The 20128-nt window shown below is 43.2% G+C and overlaps 1 protein-coding gene across 3 annotated transcripts in view; it reads left to right on the forward strand.

Annotated features, from left to right (window-relative positions):
• Positions 1–20128, forward strand: part of Nup133 (nuclear pore complex protein Nup133) — a 133085-nt gene that overhangs the window by 88937 nt on the left and 24020 nt on the right. For all 3 annotated transcript variants that reach the window (XM_068375476.1, XM_068375475.1, XM_068375473.1), the window contains exons 17-19: positions 11056–11189; positions 11558–11770; positions 14020–14220. In XM_068375476.1, coding sequence (XP_068231577.1) covers positions 11056–11189; positions 11558–11770; positions 14020–14220 — 548 coding nt within the window. The remainder of the gene's footprint in view (positions 1–11055; positions 11190–11557; positions 11771–14019; positions 14221–20128) is intronic.

The raw sequence follows: 20128 nt of genomic DNA on the forward strand, positions 1-20128 counted from the left end.
TCTTTTGGGATTGAATTGTTCACAATTCTATATTAGTGTTGATCTCGTGTGCTGAGGTACCTAGTGAAAGACAATCCCTGGTTCCATGATTGTAGATATGCTTATTTGTAGAAACAGGAGGCCTATCATCTTTGGAAGGATAGCAGATGAGATTTGACTTGGAATAAATACTCAGCTTGGAGCTTTTGTTCAGTGTTTATACTTCAACTGAAAAGGAATTCAATTTAACCATAAAAGAAACCCTTTCTGGCTACCCTTAAATCTGTACTTTTTGGTGTAGACGCAACAGTTCCATCTTTACTTGAATCAGATGGCTTTGTCACTCACTGTCCAAAGGAAAAGGCAACCCTTTTGGCAGATGTGTTTGACAGTAACTAGAGTAACGAGAAACTTGATCTTCCTAATTCTTGTTTTCCTGAGGCTAAAGTACCAGGTTTAGCTTTTCAATCTCATGAAATTAAAGCTCACTTGATTCACCTTGATACTTATTTAGGTGTAGACCCAAATAGTATATTTCCTTTGTTTTTTATAAAGACTGCAGATTTCTTAGTTCCCAAGTTATGTTAATTTGTGGAAATCAGCAAGAAGAGGAGCTTTTAGCACTTGTTGGAGAATTGGTAATGTTACTCCATTATGTAAATGTGTTTGTGGTAGCTCAAGTCCAACTGATTACCACCCAATTTCCATAACTACCATAATATCTAAAGTTTTTGAATGTCTTTTGGCAAAACATCTAAATAGGTTTGCTTAATGCAATCTTCCGTTCCCTAGTTTGCAATTTGGCTTTTGTAAAGACCCTGAAGCATGTGATGCCCTTCTTACAATCTCCAATGCTGTACAGAAATCTCTTGATTGTGTTTAGGAAATTTGTATGATTGTCCTTGATTTTAGTGCTCTCTTTGATTGTGTTAATCATGAGGCTCTTGTTTTGTAACTCAAACAGTTGGGAGTGGTTGGGTCTTTTTTTAGCATCATTGTTGTTTGCGGATGATACAGTACTGGTTGCAGACGCGGAAGAGAAGCTTGGCCGATTAGTGACAGAATTTGGAAGGGTGTGTGAGAGAAGGAAGTTGAGAGTTAATGTGGGTAAGAGTAAGGTTATGAGATGTATGAGAAGGGAAGGTGGTGCGAGGTTGAATGTCATGTTGAATGGAGAGATACTTGAGGAGGTGGATCAATTTAAGTACTTGGGGTCTGTTGTTGCAGCAAATGGGGGAGTGGAAGCAGATGTACGTCAGAGAGTGAATGAAGGATGCAAAGTGTTGGGGGCAGTTAAGGGAGTAGTAAAAAATAGAGGGTTGGGCATGAATGTCAAGAGAGTTCCGTATGAGAAAGTGATTGTACCAACTATGATGTATGGATCGGAGTTGTGGGGAATGAAAGTCACGGAGACAGAAATTGAATGTGTTTGAGATGAAGTGTCTAAGGAGTATGGCTGGTGTATCTCGAGTAGATAGGGTTAGGAACGAAGTAGTGAGGGTGTGAATGGGTGTAAGAAATGAGTTAGCAGCTAGAGTGGATATGAATGTGTTGAGGTGGTTTGGCCATGTTGAGAGAATGGAAAATGGCTGTCTGATAAAGAAGGTGATGAATGCAAGAGTTGATGGGAGAAGTACAAGAGGAAGGCCAAGGTTTGGGTGGATGGATGGAGTGAAGAAAGCTCTGGGTGATAGGAGGATAGATGTGAGAGAGGCAAGAGAGCGTGCTAGAAATAGGAATGAATGGCGAGCTATTGTAACGCAGTTCCGGTAGGCCCTGTTGCTTCCTCCGGTGCCTTGGATGACAGCGGAGGTAGCAGCAGTAGGGGATTCAGCGTTATGAAGCTTCATCTGTGGTGGATAACGGGGGAGGGTGAGCTGTGGCACCCTAGCAGTACCAGTCGAACTCGGTTGAGTCCCTTGTCAGGCAGGGAGGAACGTAGAGAGGAGAGGTCCCCTTTTTTGTTTCATTTGTTTGATGTCGACTACCCCCGAAAATTGAGGAAAGTGCCCTGGTATATGTATGCATGTATAAAAATCAGCATCTTTGTTAGAACTTGCAGCCTCCCTAGGCTTCACCACACTTTGTACAGTATACCATTCCTCTTTTTGAAGCTATCAAATCACCTTTGGCTATATTTAAATGGTTTGTTATCTTCACTCCTCATGTCCTGAATGATCAACATTGAACAGTTTTTTCTTGCAAATTATAGCCTCAAAAAACTATCACCAGCTAACTCTTTCCCTCATCTAGATTAGCAACAATTTTTCATCTTGTAACATCTGTGATCTTTGCTTTTATACAGCATCCACCTCCATCACAATGTTAGCGGTTTTTTTTTATGAATAGAACTTACCTGGCAGTTATATATATATAGCTGAGTCTCCGACTGCGGCAGAATTTAATCGAAAATCGCGGCAACCGCCTTGTGTTGGTTGTGTGGTTAGATGGTTAACAACCCTTACAGGGTGGTACTTGGAATCATTCCCGTTTTCTGTTCCTCAGATTATCTCTGCCGGCCGGATCGACAACATCGTTGGTCCGCCTTTCAGAGTTTTTCGAATCGCTTTCCCTTCATCGCCTTTTTGGACTTCGTTTTTGGTGAAGTACACCGTGTTGGGATTTGGCAATCGTGTTGTTTTTGTTTTTTTGTCTTTTTTCCTTTATTATCATGAGTGAGAAAATTCAGTATCGTGTTTGTGCAAATGATATTTGCAAGGTGAGGTTGCCGAAAATTTCGGTTGACCCTCACACTATCTGTATGGGTTGCAGGGGGTTTGAATGTGCTTTAGATAATAAGTGCAAGGAATGCGAGGTTTTAAGTGATGATGATTGGTTAGCTATGAAGCGCTATGTGCGCAAACTTGAGATTGATAGAGTTAGAAGAGCTAAATCAAAGTCAAAGTCTGCTAGTGAGCCTAGCTTAGATTTATCTATTGACCCTTTGCTTGTAACCCCTTTGGAAGGTATTCCTTCCCCAAATGTAGTGACTCCTGCCCCTTCTACAGGATCTGTGCCTACGGATGACCCTGGGTATGCTAAATTAGCTGCTGAATTGGAGGCCATTAAAGCACAGTTGGAGGCCTTTAAAGGTAAGGGTGTAGGTGAAATTAGTGCTTGTGAAAGTGCAGTGGAGGTGGCGACTGATCGAATCTGTCATACCCCTAGGTCTAGACCTCTACCAAGCTCCCAGGACCAAGGGAGAAGGTACGTCGAAAGCCGAAAGGGGGTGAGAGGTGCTTATCCTCGGTCAGTCGTCGCCTCAGACAGTCCTGTTGCGATCTCCCAGGCTGCTCTTGACCGCCGTAGGAAAGGCGCGTCGGATTCGTTTGTGTCTTCGCCTGATCGTTCTCCCAGACGTAATTGGCGTTACGAATCAAGACCAATGAAGAGAGGGTGGAACCGGGACGTGCAGTCTCGCTCTCCCTCTCCCGGTTCGAGTAGCAGAGACCCTGATCCTTCGGAAGACGATTTCGATGTTCCTGTTAAAAGGGCGAAACAGAGAGTCCTTAGCCCTGTTAATCCTGCTAGACTCCCTGCTTCTTCTGCCAGCGCTCCCAGTCAAGCCGTACGACAACTGCCGTCTTCGGCACCACGAGAGCCAGCGGAGGTTGCTAAAGCTTTCATGGTTGTTATGCAGGAACAACTTTCATCGTTAATTAAAGCTTTCAGCCACCCTTCTCAGTCCGTCAGACGTAAGGACGTCTCTTTGCCTGTTAAGAGATCTTCTTCTAAGAGAGATTTTAGTATCTCTCCCAAGAAACCTCTGCGCACTTCGTCGGCCGTACGACAACGCACACCCTCTTCATCGGCACGCTGCCAGGACTTGCCTTCCCCTCTCTCCCGGCGCCAGGACGATACTGCCTCTCGTTCTCGGCGCCGTGACGATTCCGTTTCCCTTTCGAAACGCCTGGACGTTACTGCCTCGTTTCTTAGGAAACAGGATGAATGCAGTCTGCATTTTCAAGGCAACGGCAGCCTGCATCTTCAGGACGCTTCCGTTTCTCGTCATCGTGACAATACCGCTTCTTGTCATCGTGACGATACCGCTTCTCGCCGACTGGATATTAGCGGCGCTCGGCGCCAGGATTCAAACAGCTCTCGCTGCCAGACTGCTGGCAGCCCAACTCTTCGGGATGTTATCCTTGAGCAGGACCTCGAAGATATTTCGGAAGAGGAAGAAAAACCTGCCGACTCTTCTAGCGATTACAAGGTTCTTTCTCGCTTTCTTTTGGAACTTTATGGGGAGGAATTTCAACCTTCGGCCCCTCGTTCTCCTCAGTCTCAATTTACCTGGAAGAAAGCTACTAAGTCTTCGGCCTTCATCAAAATGAAACTTTCAATTTCGGCCAGGAAAGCTCTCTCTAAAGTGGATGATTGGATGAAGGAACGGAGACAAGCTGTCAAGACCACCTTTTCTTTTCCACCGTCTCGGCTCGCTTCCAAGGCCGGTATGTGGTATGAGACAGGGGAACCTTTGGGGTTGGGAGTGCCTTCCTCCTCCCAAGGTGACTTCTCGGCTCTTGTGGACTCGGCACGAAGGCATGCTTTAAACTCTGCCAAGGTGATGTGGTCCATGTCGGAGCTTGATCACCTCGTCAAGGGAATTTTCAGGGTTTTCGAGGTTTTCAGCTTCCTGGACTGGTCTCTCGGGACTCTGGCCAGGAAGTCTGAACTCCTGGAGGACACGAAGGACCTGACGAGTATCATGTCCTGCATGGACAAAGCTCTAAGGGATGGAGCTAATGAATTGGCTTCCCTTTTCTCAGCAGGGGTCTTAAAGAAGAGGGCCCTTTTGTGCTCCTTCACCTCTAGATCTGTGACTGTTGCCCAGAAGTCGGAGCTACTTTACGCCCCTTTTTCACGTCATCTTTTTCCTGAAGCTCTGGTCAGAGATATCTCCCTTTCTCTGGCTCAGAAGGCTACTCAGGACCTTTTGTCTCGGTCGGCTAGAAAGACCTTACTTGTTGCTCCTGCTCCTCTGAAGAAGGAGGAGAAGAAGTTTCAACAGCCCTTTCGGGGCAGGATCTCCTCGAGAGTGGATTTTAGGGGGAGAAGACAGGAGTCAGGGCCAAGGACCAGCAGGGGTGCGTTTAGGCCCCAGTCCAAAAAATGAGATGGAAGTCCTCCAGACACCGGTAGGGGCAAGACTGTCTCGTTTTTGGCAGTCTTGGAAAAGGAGAGGGGCGGACACCTGGTCCCTCTCAGTCGTCAAGGAAGGTTACAAGATCCCCTTTTTGAAGAAACCACCTCTCTCAGACTCTCCCCTAGCCTTAGTGGCTCAGTACACCAACGCGGGGAAACGAGAGGCTCTTCTGGAGCTAGTCGACCAGATGTTGGTCAAGGGAGCAATAGAGCCAGTTCAAGACCTCGCCTCCCCAGGCTTTTACAATCGCCTGTTTCTGGTTCCCAAGAACTCGGGTGGATGGAGACCAGTCCTAGATGTCAACTCTCTGAACGCCTTCGTGGAGAAAACAAAGTTCTCCATGGAGACGACTCAGTCAGTGCTGGCTGCAGTTCGTCCAGGAGACTGGATGGTTTCTCTCGACCTGCAGGACGCTTATTTTCACGTCCCCATTCATCCGTCTTCGAAGAGATATCTGAGGTTTGTGTTCCAGGGCAAGTGCTTCCAGTTCAGGGCACTTTGCTTCGGTCTCAGCACAGCTCCCCAAGTTTTCACCAGACTAATGGCGAATGTGGCAGGCTGGTTACACCAGGAGGGGATAAGGGTCTCCTATCTAGACGACTGGCTGATGCGGTCACTGTCGAAAGAGAAATGTCTGGAGGACCTAATGAAAACTTATACGATCACTCAGGACCTGGGACTCATCGTCAACTGGGGGAAGTCTCAGACCGAGCCGAATCAGACTATTCTCTATTTGGGGATAGTTCTGAATTCAGTTCTTTTTCAGGCTTCTCCCTCCCAGGAGAGGCAGACCAGGTGCCTGGACAAAGTCAAAGACTTTTTGAGGAAGCAGGAATGCTCAGCGAAGGAGTGGATGAGTCTGCTGGGAACTCTATCCTCCCTGGAGCAGTTTGTCCCTTTGGGGAGACTGCACCTAAGGCCTCTGCAACACTTCCTCGCAAAGGTTTGGAACAGAAAGATCCAGGAGGACACTTTTTCTTTTCCCATTCCAACAGAGATCAAGGATCTTTTAATGTGGTGGCTGGACCCAGCTCTGTTGGGAAAAGGGATCTCCTTGTTCAAGAAGAACCCCGATCTAGTGTTATTCTCAGACGCGTCCAAGTCAGGCTGGGGAGCAACACTAGGGAACAAAGAGGTCTCAGGAATTTGGGAAGGGAGTCAGGTCAGTTGGCATATCAACAGGAAGGAATTGATGGCCATTTTGTTAGGGCTCAAGGCCTTCAAAACCTCGGTGTCGGGAAAGACTGTGGAGATCAATTCCGACAACACCACAGCTCTCGCGTACATAAGGAAGCAAGGGGGAACTCACTCCCTCTCCCTGTTCTCAACTGCGAGAGAGCTTCTCCTCTGGGCGAACGAGAACGAGACCCAGCTGTTGACTAGGTTTGTTCAAGGGCAGAGAAACATCAGGGCAGACATACTCAGCAGGAGGGGACAGGTCCTTCCTACAGAGTGGACTCTCAACCCGCATGTCTGTCGGAGCCTCTGGAAGTTGTGGGGCAGACCAGTAATAGACCTTTTCGCCTCCGGTTTAAACAAGAGGATCCCCAACTACTGCTCCCTAGTCCCGGACGAGGAAGCTGTTGCAGTGGACGCCTTCTTGATGGATTGGACGGGGCTGGACATGTATGCCTTTCCCCCGTTCAAGATCATCAATCTGGTTGTCAGGAAGTTCGCTCTCCTCGATTCGGGACGAATGATCCTTGTGGCTCCATTCTGGCCTGCGAGGGAATGGTTCACCGAAGTGGTAGGGTTGCTGATGGACTTTCCAAGAAGACTCCCGGCAAGTCCAGATCTTCTCAGACAACCCCACTTCGAGAGATTTCACCAAAACCCCCTCGCTCTCAATCTGACTGCCTTCAGACTGTCGAGAAGCTCGTTAGATCTCGAGGCTTTTCGGCACAAGCGGCGAAAGCTATTGCCAGGGCAAGGAGGATCTCTTCACAAAGAGTCTACCAGTCAAAGTGGGAGACCTTTAGAGCTTGGTGCAGGATGCGCAAGGTTTCCTCGTCCTCTACCTCTCTAAGCCAGATTGCAGACTTTCTTTTGTACCTCAGGCAGGATGCTAAGCTGGCTGTATCTACCATTAAAGGATACAGGAGCATGCTCTCAACCATCTTTAGGCATAGAGGCTTAGAGTTATCTCAGAATAAGGACTTGCAGGACCTCATTAGGTCTTTTGAGACAACGAAGCAGGTGCACTTAAGACCCCCTTCTTGGAACCTGGATGTGGTGCTTAAGTTTTTGTGCTCCAGGAAGTTTGAGCCTATCTTGCAAGCTTCTCTGCGAGATATGACTAAGAAAACCCTCTTCCTTTTGTCTCTAGCGACTGCCAGGAGGATTAGCGAGGTCCAGGCAATCGAGAAGCGTGTAGGCTTCACCCTAAATGGAGCGGTTTGTTCCTTGAGGTTCGACTTTCTCGCCAAGAATGAGAACCCTTCGAAACCCTGGCCTAGGACTTTTGAAGTCCCTAACCTCACAAATCTAGTAGGTCAGGAACAGGAAAGCCTCCTCTGCCCGGTTAGGGCTCTCAAGGCTTATTTGGCCCACACTAAGAGCGTGAGGGGTGCTTCCAACTCCTTATGGTGTTCGGTGAAGGATCCTCAAAAACCCCTGTCAAAGAACGCTTTGTCCTTTTTCCTGAGGGGAAACTATTAGGGAAGCCCACCTCTTTTGTGAGGAAGAAAACTTCGCCCTGTTAAAAGTACGGGCTCACGAAGTAAGGGCCATTGCTGCTTCGCTGGCATACCGGAAAAATATGTCAGTTAAGCAGATCATGGACGCAACGTTCTGGAGGAGCAACTCTGTCTTCGCTTCTCATTACCTCAGAGAGGTAAGAGTGGACTATGACAAGTGTTATACCTTGGGCCCATACGTAGCTGCGGCTTCTGTATTAGGCAAAGGAGTTACTACCCCCACTCAACCTTAGTTTATGTACTTGTATTTGGGTTTGTGTTTTTTATGGTTGTCTGAGGTCCTCGTCCTGTGGTACGGTTCCCTCAGTCCAGATAGATAGTTTATATCTATTTCTGCAAGGTTAGATGGTTAGCTTTAGTAAGGTTGCAGGTTTTTTTATATGGGAGGGTAGTTTTCTGAAGTCTAGTCAAGTTGTTGGTCCTACCCCTTTGACAGACTCGATTGAGTTGTTTGCAGCGTAGCAGGTCTACTCCTGGCTGAACACTCCTAAGGGAAAGCGACTCTAGAGGCAGTTACCTTTGAAGTCAGCTACCTTAGCAGGTAAGGAATCAAGGTGTTTGTTCTCCTACAACTCTTTTGTTGTTTCCCCCACTAGGTTTTTCTGTCTGTTTCCCTCCTCCAAATGTGTGAATCAGCTATATATATATATAACTGCCAGGTAAGTTCTATTCATAAAAATGGAGTTTTAATGATAAAACAAAGTTTTATGAATACTTACCTGGCAGTTATATATATATTTTAAAGCCCACCCACCTCCCTTCAGGAGACAGGTCGGGCAAAGATAATCTGAGGAACAGAAAACGGGAATGATTCCAAGTACCACCCTGTAAGGGGTGTTAACCATCTAACCACACAACCACCACAAGGCGGTTGCCGCGATTTTCGATTAAATTCTGCCGCAGTCGGAGACTCAGCTATATATATATAACTGCCAGGTAAGTATTCATAAAACTTTGTTTTATCATAAAAACTCCTTTTTTTTTTTCGATTGTCAAAATTATGGTTCTTTGCATACTGTATGCTATAGCAAGATCTGTAACTTGCCTGCACCTCTCATATTTTTCCATATATTTTTTTTTCAAAAGCATGTTGAAATTCAGTTATATAAAGGGTTGTGCACCAAAAGAGATCTACAAGCTGAGTAAAATGGAGGTTGTAGTTTCAAGCATGAATGGGGATAATGCTTGTATGTGTGACTCATATCGTACAGGTACATACAAGTTCCAGTAAGCCTGTTGTATTTGAATCAATTCTCATCAACATGACGTGTATCAAATTAGACAGTCCAAACTGATTGCTTATTGAGGTTCTACTATACTGTACGTACCATTGCTGAAATTAATGAAATTTATATTTTCAGTTGAATTTTCGAAAAAAATTAAGATGGAAAGGAGAATCAAACTTTTACAATATTAACATATTATTTTGATGTGTAATATACCTTTCCTCCTCATGGAAGTTGTCTATGCACGTTGGTGAGCTTCGAGTAGTCTGGCCCACCTCATGACCTTAGCCCCCCGGACTGGAACGTTACCCTTGATTTCAAGGCTCTTACGCATACCCACATGAGCCTTTGAGAAGATCATCAGACAGATATCTATCTCTCAAGACTCTTTTTGTTAACCTTAGCATCAACAAAGAGAATAGGCAAAGTTGTTCGGTCTCTCTTATGCAATAATCCATGCTGAAGGTTGGAAGGTCTAGTTTGTACCCGAGTTTGAGGCCAAACTCAGAACCTGTATATACATGACTGCAGGTTCAGGACCTTCTACAGTCCCTCCCTCTAAGAAACATTGGTTGTAATCGAGATGAGATGCTTTTTTATCCTGTGAAGAAAACTCTACGATGCTCTCTAAAGAGAACTCTACACCTCCAACCTGAGTATCAGCATCTCTGCCTTAGCACTAGCAGAACTAAAACCAGTAATGCGAAAACACTTTTTGTAGCTTCATGATACAATCTTAGAGAGTATGCCTCACTGCTAGGAGTGTTGAGGTAACAGCTAGGAACAAAGCTCATGAAGTCAGGGGTCTATCTTCTATCTTAGCCTGCATGAGTAATTATGCAGTTGGCCTGTGCTGAATGCAGGAGTTAGGAATGCTAAGTGACCTTCATAGCCTTTTACTCACAGAAGTATACCCAGAAGTCCCATCACACTTTTTTTTCCTTAATCTTGTTGTTGTTCACGTACTTGTGTAGCCAACCCAGCTTCTGCACTGGACAGGAAGCATCTTTTGTCTATGGTCATGTGTAGATATAAGTCTTGAATGAAAGAGAGAATGACTGGCTCTTTTACATCTTCCTACTCTCTTCCTTAGGGATGAAGTAATCATACTGATACTTGGTGGATCTGACTTGATGTTAGTAAGCTGCACATGTGATTTCCATTCTTGTTAGACTAGATCTATAAGAAGTAGTTCTCCCCAATCCTCCCTTTACAATGGGAAGGATGATGGAATGCATACCAACATATTGATCATCATTCACCTTGTACTTCATTACGTAATCGATCCCTCCTTTGGTTATGTACTAGGTACTTATCAAGTACAGGTCAGGCCCTATCAACCTACTCATCTTTGATGGATGGACCAAGGAGAGGGACATTTCTAGGGAAGAAAATTATCAGAAATTATCTGTTCATAATTCTATTATATATTATTTTTTTTTTGTTGGGGGGTTTGCTAGAGACATTCATATTTCACTCCTTTATTAATAGTCTGAAACTTCTTTTTATTAGATTTTGTGTGTGGATCTAAAAAACAATGATGAATCAATGCCGTGAAATGTTTTGTTCTGACAGCAAATATAATTCTGGTAGGAAACAATCTTTTTATAAAAAGTTTTATTGGCTGTCTTTTCTAACTAGTTAGGTGTAAAGAATTGTGTATTATGTTTGTACATAACTGTAAAATATTTAATCTGAAGATTTTTAACTTTTCATCATTCACTATTTATTGATAAGATGGACATAGTAATTTACCTTCAGTTTATAATTTTGGGGATTACTGGATAGATATAAGTTTAATTCCATCATGTATTGGTTTATTAGCATTTAATCATTGAATTGTAAAATAGTATTTATTTTATTAACAACATTAAGGAAACAATAACTCGGTGGTTAAGATTAAATTACATTACATTTTTTTTTTACTGTTTTGAAGTATTTACAGCTCTTTTAGATAGGTTTTTTATTTCTCTACTTTTGTTAATCATTTTATTGTTATGGCTTTTAGTTCAAGGAGAGCAATATGACCAAGCTGTGGGTCTGGCAGAAAAGTATTGCGATTTCCGAACGTTGGTGGAAGTTTGTGATCGAACAGAAAATAGAGAAAGGCTTAGTCAGTATATGACACAATTTGGATCTGAGGTAAGTAATTTTTACCACAGTATACTTTTGACCTTGGAATTAGTTAGAATAGTTTCTTCTGATTACTGGTTTTGTTTTGTTTATATTCCATGAGCTCTTTACATTGTATACATTATTATCAGTAGATACTAAATCCTACTTTATTATCAAAGGTACAACAACTCTTCTCTTTTTAAAGTTGTTTACAATTCATGTGCTTTAATTATTACTTTTAAATTTTTTTTTGTAGTGGTTAAAATTTATATTGAATAAAAAAAATTGTCTGTAAATTAGGAAAATATTTTCAAGATTGTAAGAGCTGAAAGTGGAGTTAGCTAGATTTTATTATATGTAAAGATTTGAAAACCTATCCTATTTTTTCTATTCAGGGATTTTCAGATTTCGTTTTTCGGTGGTATTTGGAAACTGGTAAAAGAGGTCGCTTGTTGGGCCATGGAAACCAAGGAGATTTATCAAGGTTCCTTCAAGACTATACATCTCTAGCATGGCTTCATCAAATCAAGACCCAGGACTTTGGAGCTGCACAAGGAACATTAAGACAGTTAGCACGAGAGGAGAACAATTTTCTTAGTCGTAAGAAGGTAAAAATTTATTTCTTGATAATGAACAGTAATTGAATTTTTTCCTATAAATTATTCTCCCAAGGTATTTATTATGGTTTTAATATAATAACTTTATTTGTATGCAGATGTTAGAGTACAGTATATCCAGCAATATAGTCAGAGTCATTTTAGTTCATAAAATCTTGAAATATTTTAAAAGGATTCAAAATAAATGCATACAGTTGTTACAAATCACTGAAAATAAAACATTTATGACATGGAACAATAGTGCAAAAATCATTAAAAGTTTCCAATAGTATACTGGTATTTTACAATAATACATGATTCACTGTTGTCTTGATAGCTATTATTGTAGCTCTTCATTTTGTTTGGTGACATAGCCTAGTCTACTTATTTTTAACAAAATAGGAGCAAGTTTGGAAAAGGATTTCCAAACATAAGCATACAGTATTGCATCCTTAAAAAGCAATATGTTATGATACATGAAACATACATTAGGTTGATTGAAATAAATATAATAGGTGGTTTGATTACTATAAGCAAACTGGTCTACCTTACAAGGTAAGATTATTTACAAAATGCTTTTTTGTTTAATTAGGATTAAAATTTTGCTTTTATATTTCTAGTTATTCCTAAAAAGATTGTGAATTAGATATTTTCCTTATTTTTTATTGATATTTTTTAGTTTGATAACATAATTATAAATGACTATGTTGATTAGCTTAACTTATCTAAAATACAAACATTCTTAGTAAATATGCGTAATAGTGAAAAAAAGCTTAATGTAAAGGAAATAAAATGCAGTACGAATTAATAACTTTTTACAAAAATTTAAAAAATTAAGAACAAATACCTGTAGAACTTTTGGATACTGGTTGGTGCTTATGTTGATTTGTAAATATAAACACTTAGTACGGCTGACAAAACTTTGAATTGTTTGTTGGTAAAATGTGAAGAAAATCTATAATTAGACTATAGAATACTAATTCAACTAATATCTAAATGCAGGCATTTTTGTTAGATTCATAGTCTAGCTATCCAGTTGTACCAGGATCAGTTGATAGATAATTTTGGAAGGTTGAGAGTTGCAGGTGTGTTAGGTTATGAGTTTACTAACCCAAATGATGTTGGACTAGTAAATTTTCCTACTTCCAACCTCACTCTAGGAACGCTTCTTGTTCGTATGGTGGTTGGTTGTTGTACACTAAAACTTCCTTATCTACCGATTCCCCAACCACTCATTAGAATATCCACTACCTTTAAATTTATCTTTTCATTTGGTATTCATATTTTTTAATGTTCATTTCATTCTAGTTTATTCCTTATAATGTATACTTTCATTCAGTATTTCCATCTACAGTATACTGTGTTCTATCTGTATTAATTTTATTTAATGCCAAAGGCTAAATGTTTCTCCCATTCTTTTCTCTTTTCCAGTAGCTTTTTATTTATCTTTTAATTTTTAATCCTCACACATTTTTACTCTTCAGACATTTTTATTATTCCTTTCAATCTGTTTATTCATATCCGGTACCCTTATTCTCTTTCTTTTTCTGTATTAGCCCAAGTCCCTTTCTTATACACTGTTTTCCTTATTTCCTTTTTTTTCAGTGTTTCCTGCTATATTTTATATGTACTGTATTAATTTTATCTAGCGCAAATTCCGTATTGACAAATTTTCTGCATCAAACCACAGTATATATATTTCTTCCCGTATTTCTCTTAAAAAAAAAAAAACTAATATTTCGCTGACCCTTTCACTCTTGACTGAGCACATGTGCCCTTGTTGCTCTTTTTAATCGACAGAAGAGTAAGTGAAGTACAAAGATTTGGTTGATTGTTAAAAGAAATAATTTTCAATAACTTATATGATTTACATTTATTTTAGAAGAAACCTCTCTCTAGATGATATGAGAACTTTAAATATGTTGGCTCTATTTGTAAAAAGAAAAGGTTGGGGAGTAATTACTGTGGATAAAGAGGCTTTACTGTGTATATATAAAAAGGCAATTATCTCTATTTAAAAGGTACCTCTTTGCAAACAAGACCATTTGGTCTTTTTTACCTCTATACCCACTTCCTTTTTCTTTAATCTTGGTACCCAACCTGCCTTAAATTATATTTTGTAGTGTGACTGCTAAGTTTTCTCCCAGTTGCACCTTGGTTCTGAATAGCTCCCTGGCCCCAAGTCATTGGGCCGTATGACCCTAATTATATAATGAAATCCATAACATATCAGATTTTTTAATATTTCAATATTTATACAGACCCTGTTAAGCCTGAGCAAGCTGTGCAACCTAGCATCTAGTGGTCCTGGTACAAGTGATGTAAGTGTGGTAGAAGATGACACCTTAGCCCTTGAAGAAGAACTCATTATCTATCAGGAACAACTTCCTGAACCAGTGCTAACTGCACACTCTTTAGATCCAGAAACCATGAGAGTGCTCTCTCCGTCTGAACTGATACATGTAAGTTATTAGGCCTTGTCATTATTTGGTAACTCTTTAAATCATTTATTTCGCTTTAGTAGTAGATCTGTTTTCCTAAATTACCAAATTAAATGTTAGTAAATGTTGTAGTGATTTCAAAGTTAGGAATTGATTGTTCCAAAATTAATTGTGTTGTTGATTGTTACCAGGAAAGAAAATTTTCATATATGCTTCCTTAAATATTTTTCTGCTAATGCTGATTTTAGGCTAAGACAAATGGAATACATATAGAGCTTGGATTGCAAATTGGGTTGGATGTAGAGGAGCAGTAAGTTCCAGCCTTTGTAAGAGTTCAATGGATCCAGTGGAGCACTAGGATGTAGTGTAGATTAGGAACCATGTAAGAAGTTTGCAATAGTAGTACAGTACTTATAAAAGATGCCCAGGTCAACTAATCATTAAGGTGTTACATAGGAGCCCTGAACCCTAAAAGACATGTCTCAATAAACCAGGCTTGGTGATTAGCAGGGTAATGCACTGCATCTTCCGTGGTAGGTGAAGTGTGTCCCATCCTTACTAATGGTCTCATCGAGTACAACTCCATCCCCATGTGCATAGCATTTCTATGGTAAAATTAGCAGAGATTGAATGACATCATCAGCTGTCTGCATTTAGGATGACTTGTCATCTGAGTGTTTCTCTTGATGGCGTAGGAAATTGAAAGGGTCCTTTTTTCAATATTAAACTTACCCGATAATCATGTAGCTGTCAACTCCGTTGCCCGACAGAATTCTATGGAGGGATACGCCAGCTATCACAATACTAGAAGGGGGTGTATTTACCAGCGCCACCTGTGGCCAGGTACTCAAGTACTTCTTGTTGACACCTCCTCAATTATTCCTCTGTCGTGCTTCCGGCAAGACGTTCTGGGATACGCTTATGTTCTTGGAGTATTTTCACGACTTTGGTGAAGTATTTCTCTTTGATTTCGGCTGTCGCTTTACTGGAAACTTCTATATTAGCTTAGTTAGCTTTTGGAATTAATTTGATTAATTTTGGTGACGAGAGAGTATGAACTCTCGTTCACTTTTCAATGGCCGACCCTTCCCTTAGACGGAAGTGTTGGTGTCTAAGAGAGTATAGACTCTCTTTCTTAATTTTGCTTAACAAAAGTTATAGATTTATTTTATATCTCTCCGCCTCTTATAGGCCTCTTCGATTAACTTCCTTTTATTATAAACTCATTAAAATTAATTTTTATATTTGTTTATATTCGACCTTCCTAATAGTAGGCGGTCTTTTACCGAAGTTAATAAACTTTGAGCCCGTCATTTCGGTTTTACCTGTTAACATATTATGCTATTTCCGCCACAGAGTTTGAAAGATTTTCTTTGACAGTCTCGTACTGTTTTCAAAGCTGAACTAACGTTTTGTTTTGTCTCTGCAGTTGTTGACGTTCAGAACGTTCAACTTGCACTCTATCGTTACGATAGAGAAAGAATGTTCACGGTTTCACGTTGCAGTAAGAGTAACCGTGTCTAGCGTTTTGTTTATTCTTTCTTAACTTAATGGTTTTGATCCTAATAAAGGAACTTTTCAGTTTTTTTCCTTTAACAATAATGTTTTAACGATATATATGATTGGGCTCTTCTCTCAGGTTCTAAGTCAAGAGAGAGAGAGAGAGAGAGAGAGATAGAGACGGAGGGAGAAAGAGGATAAACGTTTCATTCAAGCCTGCCAGGCGTACGAGTAACGTCGTTATCGTTTTTTGCTCTTCTCCCTAGTCTCTTTAGGGGAAGAAACTAAACGTTTCTAGAGTGATCTAGTGTTTAGTCTCTTTCCAACCACTGAATTATCTTTCATTAGATTTTTCTGTTACATTGTAATTCTGTTTTCGCAATTACTAACTTTGAGAAAGGATAGAATTGCGTATTTCAGGTACAAACCACTTAAAGTTTCGAGTTCAGTGAAATAAGTGCAAACAGATATCAAAGTGATAAGTGATTAGTGCGTGAGGGTACTTTTGTGCGCGCCAGTCGTCCTCCCAGTCCGGGACCTCTTGCAAGCTCCCAAGCCCAGGGGAGAAGCAATGTCGAAGGGCATAAGGGTTCAGCAGGCCTTGATCGGCGCACAGAAGTATTCTCGGTGGTTGTGGGCGTGTCTTACCGAGACCGTCACTCCCACCCGCAGACGATTGAGCCCTTATTTTGCTCGTCTGCAGAAGAGATTAGGGGAGAAAATAAAGGCAGAGTAACGCTGGTCTCAGGTCTCAAGACTTCTTAAACGTTAAGTCCAGACCTATGCCAGACGTACGAAGTTAAAGTTCACAACCCGAATGCAGTCATTGGGTTAGCTCTGACTCTCCTCAGTCATCAGTTGATTACACTCCGCCTAAGAGGAGTAAGGTTCTGCCACAACAGATCTCTGCTGTTAAGGCTTTACCTCAGCAGAACTTAGTGTCTGCCGACCCCAAGTTAACTCTACTGCAGTCCACAACTTTCGGTCTTGATGCGTGAGTGTCGGGCTGAGAGTGTTGCACCTCCTCCTCCGCCTACACTCCCTCCACCTGTTCTCGCTCCGCCTGTGCTCGCCCAGCCTGCACCTGCTCCGCCTGTGCTCGCCCAGCCTGCACCTGCTCCGCCTGGTCGCAGCACCATCTGCCAGGCGTACGATGTTGTGAACTCTACTACAGTCCATGCAAGCACAGCTTTCGGACTTGATGAGTGAGTGTCGGGCTGAGAGTGTTGCTCCTCCGCCTACACTCCCTCCTCCTACACTCGCTCCGCCTGATCACAGTACCATCTGCCAGGCGTACGATGTTGTGGACTCTACTACAGTCCATGCAAGCACAGCTTTCGGACTTGATGAGTGAGTGTCGGGCTGAGAGTGTTGCTCCTCCGCCTCCGCCTACACTCCCTCCTCCTACACTCGCTCCGCCTGATCACAGTACCATCTGCCAGGCGTATGATGTTGTGGACTCTACTACAGTCCATGCAAGCACAGCTTTCGGACTTGATGCGTGAGTGTCGGGCTGAGAGTGTTGCTCCTCCGCCTCCGCCTACACTCCCTCCACCTACACTCGCTCCGCCTGATCGCAGTACCACCTGCCAGCAGTTCCACCTGCCAGGCGTACGATGTTGAGACACGTGCTGAGTTTGCTGTTCCCTGTGGTGTTCAGCCTCCGCCTTTCTTAAGGCAACCTTTACATTGGGATCAGGAGGATTATACCTCTCTTCCTCCGCCTCCACTTGCTGCTCCACCAGTGATGCAACACTCGGTTGAGGTACAACAACCTCTCCCGTCCATGAGTCAGTTTCCTCAGCTCTTGCTGCAGCGAGCTCAACCCTCCATAAGGCAAGCACCACAACACCTTAGCCTTGCGCCTCAGGAGCCTCAGCTTGCGAGACATTTACCTTGTTCTGCGCAGCCTCTTCCTCATCGCGCTCCGCTCACACCACAGGAACTGGAACTTGCTACTCCGCTTCCGCCAACCGCTCAGCAAGCGCAACCCTTGGGTTCAACCACTCATGCTAGGAGTCAGCCTCCTCCACCCATGCGCCTTCCTTCTGCTTGTCTTTTATTCAGCCTTTGCAGACTGAGCCTCAGGTGTTCCCTCATCGGAGTCTTGAAGAGGAAACCACACTATTGTTGTTCCAGCTCGTTCTGACTCTGCTGTTCAGCATACCATGGTTTAAACCCCATGCAAGCATGCATAAAGCACTCTAGCACTGGTCATGGAATTTCTGAGAAATGTTAAACGCCATGCACACGCTCTGCTTTCCTTTCAGCAGGCTCTGCTTACAGCAGGCTCTGCTTACAGCAGGCTCTGCTTACTACATGCTCAGCATTCAGCATGCTCTGCATTCAGCATGCTCTGCATACAACATGCTCTGCATACAGCATGCTCTGCATTCAGCATGCTCTGCATACAACATGCTCTACATACAGCATGCTCTGCATACAGCATACTCTGCATACATCATGCTCTGCATACCTTACCGCATGCTTCTCAACACATCTTGGGTTGTTGCCAACTCACTAGACTGTCAAGCAGTTTCATAACGTTGCCTTCTAGTCTGCTGCTTTGCACCAGTGAACCCTCACTCAGAGAACTTAGCTTTTCTAGGATAAGGTCCCTGTAGATGAGAAAGTTCTTTTCTCCCTCCTTCTGATATTCCCTTGAGGACTCTGTCATTTGGAGGGAGCCTTTAGCTGCATAACCTCTTATGGACTTTTATTTAAGCATAACATGCTTACAGGGAAGGTAATGGTTACACTTCAGCCGCTAATCCCGTCTTTTACCACACCTGCTCCCATAGACCTTGAGCTGTGTTGCATGACATGCAGTCCAAGCTTAGTCCTTGTTAGAGGATTTTTTGTTTACGGAGTCAATGTGTCACGGGGAAGACGTTCAACAACCAACAGAAGGGACTTGTTGTGACGCAGTGCGGCAACCTCAGCAACCCGTTAAGGAGTTGTCTGTACGACCCAGACAGTCTAGACAGATTCGGGTTGTCACTGTACTTCCTCGCTTGCCCATGATTGACAGTTTACAGACTGTGCAGCAGTATCATGATCTTGTGTCCGGCTCCGTCAGACGACTGGCTTTTAAGAGCTCCCTCAAGTCGTCGCTGTCTGGAGATTTTCAAATGGACTATGGATCTGACCAAGGAACTGGGCCTCCTGGTCAATTTTGAGGAGTCTCAGCTCGTTCCATCCCAGACCATTGTCTCCTTGGGTATGGATCTTCAGAGTCGAGCTTTTCAGACTTGTCCGTCGGCCCCAAGGATCTTCCAAGCCCTAGAATGCATCCAGAGCATGCTGAGAAGGAACCAATGCTTAGTCAGGCAGTGGATGAGTCTAACAGGGACACTTTCATCGCTGGCCCTGTTCATCGAGTTAGGGAGACTCCACCTCCGCCCCCTTCAGTATCATCTAGCTGCTCACTGGATAAAGGACATGACGCTAGAGACGGGCTCAGTTCCTGTTTCCGAAGAGATGAGGTCTACTCTAACATGGTGGAAGAACAGCATTCTTCTCAAGGAAGGTCTATCTTTGGCTGTTCAGACCTCCGACCACCGTCTCTTCTCGGACGCATCGGACACGGGCTGGGGTGCGACACTGGACGGACAGGAATGCTCGGGAACATGGAATCAGGAGCAAAGGACACTTCACATCTATTGCAAGGAGTTGTTGGCAGTTCATTTGGCCTTGATAAACTTCAAGTCCCTCCAGCTTAACAAGGTGGTGGAGGTGAACTCCGACTACACCACAGCCTTGGCTTACATCTCCAAGCAGGGAGGGACTCATTCGAGGAAGTTGTTCGAGATCGCAAGGGACCTCCTCATTTGGTCAAAAGATCGAAAGCTCACGCTGGTAACGAGGCTCATTCAGGGCGATATGAATGTCATGGCAGATCGCCTCAGCCGGAAGGGTCAGGTCTTCCCCACAGAGTGGACCCTTCACAAGAATGTTTGCAGCAGACTTTGGGCCCTGTGGGGTCAGCCAACCATAGATCTATTCGCTACCTCGATGACCAAGAGGCTCCTCTTGTATTGTTCTCCGATTCCAGACCCAGCAGCAGTTCGCGTGGATGCCTTTCTGCTGGATTGGTCCCATCTCATCCTGTATGCATTCCCGCCGTTCAAGATTGTCAATAGGGTACTTCAGAAGTTCGCCTCTCACAAAGGGACACGGCTGACGTTGGTTGCTCCCCTCTGGCCCGCGAGAGAATGGTTCACTGAGGTACTGCAATGGCTGGTCGACGTTCCCAGGACTCTTCCTCCTAGAGTGGACCTTCTGCGTCAACCTCACGTAAAGAAGGTACACCCAACCTCCACGCTCTTCGTCTGACTGCCTTCAGACTATCGAAAGACTCTCAAGAGCTAGAGGCTTTTCGAAGGAGGCAGCCAGAGCGATTGCCAGAGCAAGGACGACATCCACTCTC

This window comes from Palaemon carinicauda, chromosome 6 (assembly GCF_036898095.1).
Source record: "Palaemon carinicauda isolate YSFRI2023 chromosome 6, ASM3689809v2, whole genome shotgun sequence".
In the NCBI taxonomy this organism is placed as follows: Eukaryota; Metazoa; Arthropoda; class Malacostraca; order Decapoda; family Palaemonidae; genus Palaemon; species Palaemon carinicauda.